Below are 13,374 nucleotides of genomic sequence, written 5' to 3'. Positions count from 1 at the left end.
ATACTATTACCCCGGCTTTAGCATGGCTATCCTGATCAGACGCTCAAGCATTCAAGGAATTCCTTCCTACCAGGTACCCATTAATTACATGTACACCTGGGTGGAGAATGGCAAATGTAGATAAATGTCTTGCAAAAGGACACAAGTGCTGTGGTGGGATTTGAACCTCGGACTTTGTAGTTCAAAGTCTGGAGAATTACCCACTGAGCTACAACACCCCTAATCATTACTTGGACCGCAGTGTTGGTCCTCACTCCGAAGGAAGCATTCCAACAAGAGCTTCAAAGCTCAAGTACTAGATATACATGTACTAATTTATGTACATTGACTATTCTAGACCAGTCAGCTAATTCTGAAGAGGCATTTATCAAAAAACAAGTGTACATGTAAGTTTTAAAAATAAACTGGGGTTTGAGTTATGAGTTTGTGATGCGCACGAAAATGTTTTTTCTCTCTCTCTCTTTCAATGATTCTATACATATTAAACAAACATAATATTTATAAATTATACATATCACATACAAAATGAAATTAAGTACAAAACAAAACAAACAAAAAAATGCTGAAAAGAGAGTTTGTAAGGCTGTTAGCTCTACATAAAAACAAGTCCCCAGTATCAGACTTGACGATAACAGTCAAATTGACGAAAAATTCTGAATTTCTCCCCAATATATCTTTGCACCCCAAACAGACATGTTACCAAGCACAGACATAGCATGTAATATAATGTTCTCCCTATGAGATGTTTTATGCTATACTGTACATTTTTTTTAATCTACATGCGTTAGTAAAGGAAAAAAATCAATACAAATATATAATACTGAGCAACATAAAAAATGCTATATACTTTTAGACAATGGATGAAATTCAAACTTATGTAATGCATGGTGTTTATTTCATCATTTTTAATCATACATACATGTAGTCTAATATACATAAATACATTTTGCTATATCTTTTTCCTATAGGAAGGCATATACATGCAAAGCTTATATGGGAAAATTTCAGTGTAAATTCTTCCTTACATAAGTAAAAAAATCCCACCCCACACCCAACTTCCTTTTTGTAGAAGGTTAATTTATCACATGTGATCATGAAGTCATACACACAGCTCAAGTACCTAGTGTTTGTACATGTATGATAAACAGTGCAATTTGGTTCAAAGTACAACAGAAATTGACAATACTGCATATTATGACTCAGGGAATACATCATTTGGTGTTCTATATGTAATACACCAATTAAGATAGGCCAGTGTTTGTAAATTGACTAAAAATCTAATGCAATTTCTGAATTTTTTGGTCAAGAAGTGTATCTGACAGACATGCAAGAGGAATTTAAGTAAAGTTGCAAGACAAACTCTCTTAAAAAAAAAGAAAGAAAAAAAAAACCTACACGCTCCACTGTACATCATACATTTATTGAAAATTGCCAAGATTTCAAGTGCAGGAAATTAGAGTACTATCATATTCAAAAGCACTATTCAGGACCTGTAAAATTTGAAATGTTTTGAAGTATACAACCATTATATTTTGGGTTATGCGAGCTAAGGCTAAATGCAAAATCCATTCATTACTCATACAAGTTTTACAATACAGCCACACCAATGCAATAGACTCCAGACTGACTGATGTAATGTCATTTATGCTGCAGTCACAATTCCTTTACGGCGGCTATATGGCCAGTCAAAATAGCCGTTTTATTCATTTTCATTTAAATGACCTATATGCAGCTGGTACAAGAAATGTTGAAATAGCTGCCTTTGATGCGCCGTAGCAGGGAAATGTGACTGCCCCATTGGCTTTTTTTTCTGTGCTGTGATAGTAGTATCATCTCTGTCACAACCACTATGGTATACTACTAAATCATGAATTCCAAATTAGGCTATCTACTGTATGAGAGGGGAAAAATTATTGAACAAATCCAGTGGTACTAAGAACCTAGTGAACCCCACCAGATAATGAATAATAAGCAAGTGTTCTGTCATCTTTTAGATATTTAATTGTGAAATCCAGTGATGAAATATTACATTCACCAAATCTTGTTTCTCTGGCCTTGCCGAACAGTGTAGTGTTGTTATATACATTCAACAGTCGGCATGAAGGAGTGCCGCATTTTGTAATGGGGTCACTAACTTTTTAGCACCAACGTATTTATTCAGACTGTTTGAAACACATGTGAGGCTTCTGATATTACATTTCCAGAGTGTTACCACAGTTCTCAGTATTAATAAATTAAGATAAACCAACATCTACTGTTAGAGTGTCACATGTGCATCTCACTGGCTATTAATAGCCAGTCAAAGATTCAGAACAACATGTTCAATTGTCGTTCAGAATTCTGACAAAATCAATCTGGTTTGATTAGCTCTGGTTTGGGATTAAACATAGAGTGCTGGCATTATTTTGTACATGACAGACTGTCATCTAACTTTGATTAAACAATCTAGAATGGAAATGAAAGTGACACTGATCAAAAATAATTAATGACCGGGTAAATATACAATTCTTGACATATAATTTGATAGCTTTATCAAATATCAAGGAGAGTATGGAACTAATTATTTCAAAATGAATTACACTGGAAATTTTAAGTTTGAGGGTGTATGGTTATTCTATAATACAGGGCAGTCCAGATTATGAAAAATATTGGTAGTTTATATAGCTGGCAACACGAGACTTTAACTTCCTGTGGAAGAAAACCCATTTTAATTTCAAGTACATGTATCCTTTCTTTTGATACAAATATCCTTCAATCACTGTTACTCTAATACAGGGCTCCACACTAACCCATTTTTTCTACTGGTCCAACCTATTCATGTCGGACCAGTAGATTCCCAGTTTTTCAAATTTTTACTGGTCCGAACCCAAAAATCTACTGGTCCCAAAAAATAAAGAAAACATTAAAAAAAGGTGCAAGTTTATTTTTCTAGCCTTTCGTTGCCCCCCCCCCAATAAAAAAGGAAGGAAAGAAAGAAAGAAAGATAGAAAGAAAGAAAGAAAGAAAGAGGAAGGAAAAGAAAGAATTAAAGAAAGGAAGGAAGGAAGGAAGAAAAAAAGAAAAGGTAAAGAAAGGATACATGTGAAGGAAGGAAAAAAAGAACTAAAGAAGGAAAGGAAGGAATAAAGAAGGAACAAAAATTAGGAAGAAAGAAAAGAAAAAAAATGAAGGAAAGAAATGAAGCAAGCAATACAGAAAGAAAGAACAAATCCAGAAAGTAGTAAAGGAAAAAAAGAAGAAGCAATAAAAAATAGGGTAAAAGGAGAGATGGAAAGGACAAAAGAAAGTAAGAAAGAAAGAAAGAGAGGAAAGAAGGAAGAAAACAAAGGAAAGGTAAAATGATAGATAGAAGGAAAGAAATAAATAAAGGAAGGAAAGAAAGAAGCAAGCAATATAAAAAAGAAAAAGTAAAAGAATAGATAGGAAGAAAAAAAGAAAGACTGAGAGACAAAGGAAGAAAAAAGAAAGACTGAGAGACAAAGGAAGGAAGAAAGAATAAAGGAGAGAAAGGAAGCAAGCAGTCAAAAAAGAAAGGAGAGGTATAAAAGGATAGATTTAGAAAAGGAAGAACAAAACAGAAGAAAGGAAGGAATGAATGAAAGGAAGGAATGAAAGAAAGAGAGGGCTGAAAGAAGGAAGAAATAAAAATACATACAAGAAAGGGTAAATAAATGATGGATGGATGGAAGGAAGAAAGAAACAAAGAAAGTAATGAAGAATAAAGGAAAGAAAAGGGTAAAAAGAAGGAAGGAAAGAAAGGAAGAAAAGAGATAAAATATAAAATAGGATGGATGGACTCAAGAATTAAGGAAAGAAAAATATCAAAAAATAAAGAAAGGAAGGAAGGAAGGAAGGAAAGAAGGAGAGAAAAAAGAAATAGAGAAAAATATTTTTTATAAGGATAGAAAGAATGAAAGAACAAAGGGAAAATAAAAAAGAAAGACAGTAACAAAAAAATGAAAGAGAGGGAAGAAAAAAAGAAAGATTGAAAAGAAAGAAGGAAAGAAAGATAGGAAGAAAACAGAGGAATAAAGCTAAAACTATCATCATAAATGATTCATCAGTATCTTTTTGGCTCAATTAAAATAGCTACGAAAGAAAGAAACCAAGTGTATCAACACACACATAAATGCATATGTGGGGCTCATCTGTATTCAGACGATATCACCCGAAACCCGATCTGTTTGAACCAAACAGAAGTGAAAATTTCTCCTTTTACTGCTTACAAATGAGAGAGTTACTCCAATTTTTAGCAAATATGGACATTATAAGAGCCTTTCATGAGTATGAACCGTGAATTTTGACAGTTCTGTGATAGATTTCTGCCAGAGTTTAGCTAAGTTTCGTTCACGCAGCCAGTAGAGAATTTACCACGTAGGTTGTGTGGCTGGCTACATGTACACTGTATATACTCTAGTAACACGTGCGATTCATTCTGTGTGTATTCTGTGTGTGAATGACAGAATTTGTCGGGGGGAAATTGTTTGCAGTGAATTTGACCATTTCTGGAAAAGTTATTGGCCCAACAATGGTTTTAATTACTGGTCATGTCGGACCCTTAAAATCTTGCTTTTTGGGAAAAATTACTGGCCCGACAATGATATTTTTTACTGGTCATGTCGGACCAGTAAATCTTCTTATTTCTGAAAATCTACTAGCCCGACAGCGATTTTTACCGGTCTGGGACCGTCGGACCGCCGCTAGTGTCGAGCCCTGTCTAATAATCTTTGATTTTGATACTAATGTCCTACATGTACATGTATGTCTTGTAAAAAAAACTGTTCGATAATAGTGCAATTAAACTACACCGTGTATAGAAGTACAAGACATGTACCGGTACCTTAGCAATGGACTTTGAAACAAATGTCAAGGAATGACATTAATGGACCAATGGAAGGATGAAAAATTAGCCATTAACATTGATCAAAGCCCATTGAAGGTTAAATGACATGACAAGATACATCATTATGTATTGCTACCACTAAAGATTGTAGAGATTTAGCTGCCAGGAGGAAATTGGTACAGCATTGAATATTGTGCATATTATCACTCTTAATCACACACACTAATGATACTTGAAGCATTGACCTTGTGTGATAATGAAGCATAATGTTTACATTCTTGTAATTTTTATCTCTCCTTGACTGATATACACGTAAAGAAGGAGAGCAATGTCATATCTACATGTACATTGAATGGGCCCTACCAAAGAAATACCTGTATATGTATGTGATACAGGGCAATTCAACGATGATGTTTTTAAAATAGTTTTCAAAGTTGCTAATAGCCCCTCTCAATTGCTATTGTGTCGAACATAAAGTACAATAGGGAATAAACGAGAAAAAAAACTATTTATAATAGGGATGGACAGACACAATCACACCAGAAATATGTGGGAGAGATTTAGCAGAAAGAAAACCACCTTTCTTCAAACTTTTCTTTAGCTATTCACCATGAATTCACTTCACATCCAAGTGAAAAAATTGCATGGAACTACTGCTTACATGAATGTGAAATATGAAATATGAAACAAACAAGATATCAAATAGCTTGTTTTCAGGAAATATCACTGAATTCCCTTCCATGTTATGTTCAAACATATATGTTAAAAGAAGTGGAAGAAAGATGTGAAGGAGAAGTATTCTAGGTGTTTAGACAGATAAGGTGATAGAGAGGAATAGTAATATGGCTATCAGTTCGGAGTAAAGTCCTCCATATCTATACAGAAGTTTCAGATTTACAGTGGTTGAGCGGTATCAGTGTTATCATAACATTCTATATTAAACAAATAATATTATGCCATAAAAGAACAAAAAACAAATAGTCCACTTATATTAGCTAAGTATTTTCTCTTTGAGTGTACATCTTTGTGATTTTTCAAAGGATTATTCCTATTAAAGGGGTAGGGTAAAATGAAAGACTTCTTCTGGGCATAAACTAAAAAAAAAAGAAAAGGAGATGAATATGAATAAATTTCTCTAAATATGTTTGAATACGAACCATCAATCTTCTGCAGCTGTTGATCTGTCCAAGGGCAAAGGTCACATAGGCAAACATGAAGATATAGCTGAGTGCAATAGTAAGGATGTCGGACTGACTTTCTCTATTGATCTCATCTTCAACAGATCTCTGAGGGAAATTCAAACAAATCAAGAAAAAAAAAATCACGTTGCTACACCTCAAGAATATTTTAGCAAAGCTAGCTTATGAGTCCATTGTGAGTAGCAAGTACTCATAACAAGTTACACAAATGTACAAATCCATCAAACCCAAGTATTTTGTTAAGTGCCATTAAAAGCCACCAATATGGTTGGTATGTTACTGATTTTTTCTGTTTCTATTTCTCCTTGGGTGCTTCATGATGTAATTTCCTTTGAAAAATCTGCTTTGATTACATTTAAATTTTTTGGTGCACATCCCCCATGGTATATTTGACCCAATGAATGTCATCATACATTTCACATCATTTCTTTTAAAACTAAATATGCTCAAGAAACAAAACAAAGTTCATCTCATAGTATCTCACCTCTGCTTGGAAAGCGACTGTAAAGTTTGAGTTGCTGTAATTCTTCAGCAATTCAATGTATGCCTTCTCCCAGGCCATAGCTTTTTCAAGTCTTGGATCACCAGCGATGTAATTGACCACAGGGAAGGTTATCACCAATACATCAGCAAGGTTATACTCATCACCTGTACACAGAAATAAATAATCAATAAACACGTTGCTCCAACAAGCACTCAAGGACAATGCCTAAAAAGGAACCAATAACTAATATTTTACTATATCTGCATTAATGACTTACTGTCACAGATGTGCTAATTGTATCATAATTTACTTATTCTGACCTTTTCTTGATAATCTTTTATGGCTGTACCTATAATTACATGTATATTTGAAAATAGTGTAATTAATTTTTAATCACTGTACATAATTGATTTCAAGATACATTTATTTGTTAATTTATCATTTTCAGAAATTGTAATTACTTGATTTTTTTCACAACCCTCATATGGATGATATAGGAAAATGAAAATGTCATTGTCCTTGTCAATTTACATTTGTATAATTATCAATTCAGAGGAAACAAACAAATTGACAAACACTAATGAATAATCATAAAGGAGTTGCATCACTATTATTATCACTACTTACTGGAATGAATCTAAATTACAATAAAAACCTTAACTTACATGTACCACTTACCTCTTATTTTATACGAAATGTATAAAATCACTGCATCAAATATAATTAATTTTACTACAATATTAATTATTTTTGTTTTGACAAATGTAACCTTTTTTAATGTTAGGAATATGTGAGGAGTCCATAGTCAACAACATTTTTGATGAATTTAATTGATTGTAACAACAAGATTCATATTTAAAGAGTAAACTTTCAAAGTTTGAATTATCTCAAGCACTACTTACCTTCATATCCACCAAGAGCTGTCCAGGGAAATACTGGACCACCATAGGTACCCAAACAAGGCATATGTAATGCAGTGGTATCATTAAGAGATGCTGGGGCACTATAAAGAGAATGCAAAAGAATAATATCATGGTCAGGATTAAACATACAAAGTAATCCAGGATAAGGGTGTACATGTACAGGAATGATTATTACTCTTACAGCAGTTGTTTTTTCATGAAAAAAATAAATGGTATTTGTCTTTCACAGCAAAGCTTAAGAAGAAATTGTACTCCCAAGCCATAGTATGAGAACGAGGCAAAAGCGATTTTGTGTCTCGCCCACGTATGAAAATAACCAGAAACATCGTGATTTGCGAGGGCATGCAACAGAATTGTATCGAAACTTCATTGTAATATGACTGGGATGGAATAACACTTGCCTTAAGAGCCTTGCATGTAAACTTTAATGTTGACCTGAAAATGACCTTTGACCTTATCGTGTGACCTCCGACTGCAGCATAACATGCAGGTCCCCCAAGTCCATCTACCATCCAAGTTTGGTTGAAAAGCACCTTAAGGTTGCAACATTAGGTAAGGTTGACCTGAAAATGACCTTTGACCTTATCGTGTGACCTCCGACTGCAGCATAACATGCAGGTCCCCCAAGTCCATCCACCATCCAAGTTTGGTTGAAAAGTGACTTACGGTTGCAGAGTTAGGTGTCATAAGAGTCTTGCATGTAAACTTTAACGTTGACCTGAAAATGACCTTTGACCTTACGATGTGACCTCCGACTGCAGCATATCATGCAGGTCCCCTAAGTCCATCTACCATCCAAGTTTGGTTGAAAAGTGACCTACGGCTGCGGAGTTAGGTGTCATAAGAGTCTTGCATGTAAACTTTAACGTTGACCTGAAAATGACCTTTGACCTTACAATGTGATCTCGACTGCAGCATATCATGCAGGTCCCCTAAGTCCATCTACCATCCAAGTTTGGTTGAAAAGCGACCTACGGTTGCGGAGTTAGGTGTCATAAGAGAGTCTTGCGTGTAAACTTTAACGTTGACCTGAAAATGACCTTTGACCTTACCATGTGACCTCCAACTGCAGCATAACATGCAGGTCCCCCAAGTCCATCTACCATCCAAGTTTGGTTGAAAAGCACCTTACGGTTGTGGAGTTATGTGTCATTAGATTAGTGACGGACGGACGACGGACGGACGACATTTGGATCCCTAAGTCTCGCCTTCACCTCTGGTGGGTGAGACAAAAATGATAGTGAATTAGTATGATAATATGGCAATTTGTAGTCAACAGGAAAATCAATTTAAAAACACTTGAGGTACATGTACATCGTACCATAAATACACCATGAGATGAAAATTCTCACAACATTCAGAAACTTAGATAATATGGAGGAATATGTCAATAATATCCAAACAGAAATCAAGAAACTTTGAAACTTTTTGAAACTTACCCAACACATGACATGATATGCTCATGGTAATCAGCAGCTATGAAAAACTGTGAAGGGTCCATCTGAACTTTATCTAAATTTTCATGACTATTCTGGAAGTAGTTGAGCACACTCTCAATAGTACAGTGTGTGTTCTCTGGAGCAAGGGGTGCATAGCAGATGTCTTCCAGTGTTACAAAGCTATCATTGCCAAAAGGCACCTTAAGATTCACTACATCATTCTGAAGATCAAGAGCCTAGGTATTATAAAGAGAAATAAAGAACAATAACAAGAAAATTGGTACTTTAACATTTCCACATATATAATCTATGGAAATACATAGGTCATACTTATGTATTACTTTACATGTAAAGTCATGCTTGAAGTCAAACTTTTTCTTGAAAATGGAAGTATGTAAAAAACCACCAGGTTTTTTTTTATATTGTCCATATGTGCACATGTAGTACTGTACGTAGCAAATTGACAGTGTGTTGGTGACAAGCACACTCAAGAGTACTAAACAGAGTGCCACATTTGCATTAGATTTTATTTGTAATTACATGTACATGTACAAGATCTCCAATAAGATCTCAAACCTTATTAACTGGACCGTTATTTGTCTTATTTCGCAGGCTGACGATATAAATGCATAACATCAAAACTTGTTAAAATGTCCCAACGATTTCAATCACACAGTTTTCAATGAGAATTCAAAGTGTACTGCATGTCTATACTTTACAGCAGTGTTTCCACAGATCCAAAAAATATTCCTGAAACTGAATTCCAAATTTCCCAAAATTCACTTTCCTGGAATTTTCAAGTTTGATTTTTAACAAAAATCAGAGAATAATACAGCTAGCCTAAATTGGATCCAAGTGATCAAAATCAAGGAATTAAACATTTTTTTTTGTTCACCCCCTTTTTAAAAATAGGAACAAAACTAAGAAAGGCGTCTGCGGAGTATGAGCTGAAAATCTTGAGCTATGTATCAAGGTAAACAATTCTTTAAATACAACATAAATAAACTTTAATCATGTTTATTTGTAATTTTCGGATTTCCCGGAATTCCTGATATTCAGGAAATTTTCTTCAAAGTGGAAACACTGCTGTAAAGTAGATGTATGTGTGTCAAACAAAGTCTCTTGTGTCTTGCCCCTAATATCTTGTGTGGTCTACGGCACTTGACTAGATGCGTGAAAGTCCACTGTTCAATCCCGGCCACGGCTCTTACATGCCCATTAGCAAGGCATTTGATCAACAGTGCTCTTTTATAGAACTGCTACAGTATGCTCTTGGTAACTACGCCTGCACTTGTTTTGTTAAAAAAATATCTTCTAATTATGAATCAACATAATATCATCATCATCATAATCATCATCACCACCACCACCACCCCTCCATCATCATCTGGAAAATATAAAGGTGAATCTGGTAAAGAGCAATATATCTGTATTCGAGATTCCCATACCTGATGTAGAAGATCAATGTCTAGAATGCCCGAGTAGGTGGTTGTAGAAGGGTTTGGATAATTACGGGAGACATTGTACCGCGTGCGATTAGGTGCAGTCAATATGATCTGCTCTGTACGGTAAAAGGGACCAAAGTTCTCATCAAAGTAGTTTTTCTCGAGGCGAGACTCACTGGTTGGTGGTGACCACAGCTCTACTGGATCAGTTGTAACCTTGTATAGACAAGATGTTTAAGAAACCATAATCAAACATCAACTACACATTATATTACCTGTGAATAGTTAAATAAGAAGAGATCTGCCAATCACCAATAATTAAAAATTGGATACCATAAATGAGCTCGATATTGAATGCAATTGGAACTGTACATTAACTCCAACCTTCACACACTTCAACCTAGTGAAAAAATAATATTGACTTTACTACAGATACAGGTGAATACAATGCCCAAGACTTTGCAAATCAATACTAAAGGCCGGGTCTTCCCCAACAAATATACAATTCCCACATGTATACAACATGTACATGTACTCGTTTGAGATGAGCCATTATAGTGCACCTATAATGCTTTGCCCATAATACATGTTAGTAATGACATGAGACTATGATACCAGGACCAAATTGAGCCAAATACTAATGACAAATCGAATAATAGTAAAGAAACCAAACAAACACAAAATAAATATTTGTTAATAATAACATTCAATCATCCATATTTCATATAAAGATGAGAATGTCTTTAATATAACTGAATCTGAAATATTTGGTGAAAAAAGAAAACCTTCATGAAATGTAAATGTTTAATTTCTATTTCAATGCAATTATCTTGCAGTGGAGGCATACTTGGCCTTAAAACTGACCATCACAGACGTACAAGTAGAAAATTTGCACAATGATATTATGAAAATGAGATTGGTCTCACAACACTCACCTTCAATCTGACAATTCCTGCAGTCATTGCTGTTACAATCATGACACCAAGGACAAGAACAAGATGTGGATGCTTAGCTACAATGGTACCCAATTTCCTGAAGCACAGTTCTAAGAGTTTCTGGAATGCCATTCCACAGGAGGCCTTGCAACCAACCTCATCCTCAGAAATCTCCCGCAATTGGCCGTCGTTCACAGAGTTAATTGCTGTTGAATTTTCATCGCAGCAATCACTCAGGTTCTCACCTCCCTTCTTGCAGCACATACAGATGACATTGAAGAGAATAAACAGTGCAATGAAAACTGCATATGCAACAGAAAAGACAACTATGTAACCATCAACACCAAAGATGAGGAATTGAGGAGGGGGAGGGGGAAGTGGCGGTAAGGGTGGGCAACTACTGGGGCAGTCCTGACAGCTGCATGGTTGCGTGTTGTTGTTGGTTGACTCATTGCATGCATAAACCCTTGTGTCCATAGGTTCCATAGGCGAAGGAGCACCACCCAGAATGAAATCAATCTGAAAGGGTGTCTGTTGGTTGTTCTTGTCCCCCATAAAGTCCAACCAGCGTTGTGCAGTGCAGTGAGCTGCTCCATAAGAGCCACAGTACAATGAGAGAACCTTTGTGTTACTACTGGGAAAGTTAACGTTCTTGCAAGAGTTGAACATTGCTTGAGCAGTTTCGTTCAGGATGTAGTAAGAAACCTCAGTGATGCTACGTTGACCAGAGTCTTTATCATGTATTGTGTTTTCTGCTGCTGCTGGTGGTGGTGTAGGAGGGTAAGGCATGGTTTTTGTTGCATTGACATAGATACTCTGGTCTGGACTGCATGTCAAATGGCAGTAGATGTTGACCAAGTTCTTGTAGCATGATGGGCACCTACTCATTGTCTCGTCAGGAATTTTCATGTTTTCTTGGAATGTCTGAAGCTGGGAAGGAGAACAGCATGTCTTGGTTTCATTCTTATTGGCTGCCACCATCTCTGGACACAGCTGCTCAAGGATCTGGAGACCAGCTGGGTCATCAAGAACTTTCGCTGGTTTGTTGTAAAGGCAGTTTAGGGACTTGTGGGTTAGGGCATCCTTTCCACACTGGTCATACCACATACAGTAGCCTTCTTTGTGAATATATGCATCAGCCTGTTGGAATATATTAAATGAGAAAAATTGTGAAAATCATTATCAATAATATTTGAATATTTACAAGGCAAAACAAGCATTACATGTATACAAAGGCCACATTGAATAACATTATATAGAGTACTTTAATAAACTACCGAACAATTTCTTTTACCCATGAATTTAGAATGCAACATTTTGATGTGAAATCTTAATAGGTATGTACATGTACTCTGTGTACTGACCACTCAACAAGCTTTGGATAATGTAAATAATCAATACAAATATTAAACAAATCCCACATCCATACTGTCGAAAAGTAAATTACAAAGGGTGTGAATGAATTCGAATGTCTCCAAATATGGATAACGCACCAACATACATGTACATATGCCTACATCATGTATCTATTGTTGAAAATGAAACCAGGCTAGATAAAAACAGAAACAAGTTGCATGATAGCTACACTATAAAATGCATTCAATCCATAACTGTATACAACTTGTTTTGTGTCATTTTTCAGAAAAATGAAGAAAATATACAATGCTATTTAAAAATGGTATGAACAGAATAATCATGTTTTTAACTACAGGTGTGATTGGTTATGGTATTATACTGTACAGAGAAGATTCCTCCATTTTATCCCTCCCCCCCAAAAAAAAAAGTTACACAATGTGATACTAATAATCATACACTGTACTTCAAAAAATGATGCAGATTTCATGTTGATAGAGTAAGCACTTTTCTTTTTTATCAGATGCATGCAAAATCTGTTCATGGTGGAGCATAAAACAATGATTATTTTTGCCCAAAGGGTAAAACAATGACGAGAGTCAAATTGAAAGAAATTGGGGAGGGGGTGTAAATCAGCAGACTGAGCACTTTCAATCATTTGAATTGCTGTTTGTATATCAAAGTCTACACAACATAGTCAATAATTTTATTGATACCTCTATACATGTGTTGCAGCAATTAACTGAAATAATA

General features: G+C 35.3%; 1 protein-coding gene across 4 annotated transcripts in view; it reads right to left on the bottom strand.

The window, feature by feature from the left end:
• LOC121423580 (NPC intracellular cholesterol transporter 1-like) overlaps positions 1-13,374 on the bottom strand; it is a 35,649-nt gene that overhangs the window by 14,404 nt on the left and 7,871 nt on the right. For all 4 annotated transcript variants that reach the window (XM_041618948.1, XM_041618957.1, XM_041618975.1 and 1 more), the window contains exons 2-7: positions 11,269-12,408; positions 10,337-10,549; positions 8,889-9,124; positions 7,429-7,529; positions 6,527-6,690; positions 6,001-6,129 (exon numbers count right to left, since the gene is read on the bottom strand). In XM_041618948.1, the coding sequence (XP_041474882.1) occupies positions 6,001-6,129; positions 6,527-6,690; positions 7,429-7,529; positions 8,889-9,124; positions 10,337-10,549; positions 11,269-12,408 (1,983 nt within the window). The remainder of the gene's footprint in view (positions 1-6,000; positions 6,130-6,526; positions 6,691-7,428; positions 7,530-8,888; positions 9,125-10,336; positions 10,550-11,268; positions 12,409-13,374) is intronic.

This window comes from Lytechinus variegatus, chromosome 1, assembly GCF_018143015.1.
Source record: "Lytechinus variegatus isolate NC3 chromosome 1, Lvar_3.0, whole genome shotgun sequence".
NCBI classification, from domain to species: domain Eukaryota; kingdom Metazoa; phylum Echinodermata; class Echinoidea; order Temnopleuroida; family Toxopneustidae; genus Lytechinus; species Lytechinus variegatus.
This window is presented reverse-complemented; position numbering and strand designations above follow the sequence as displayed.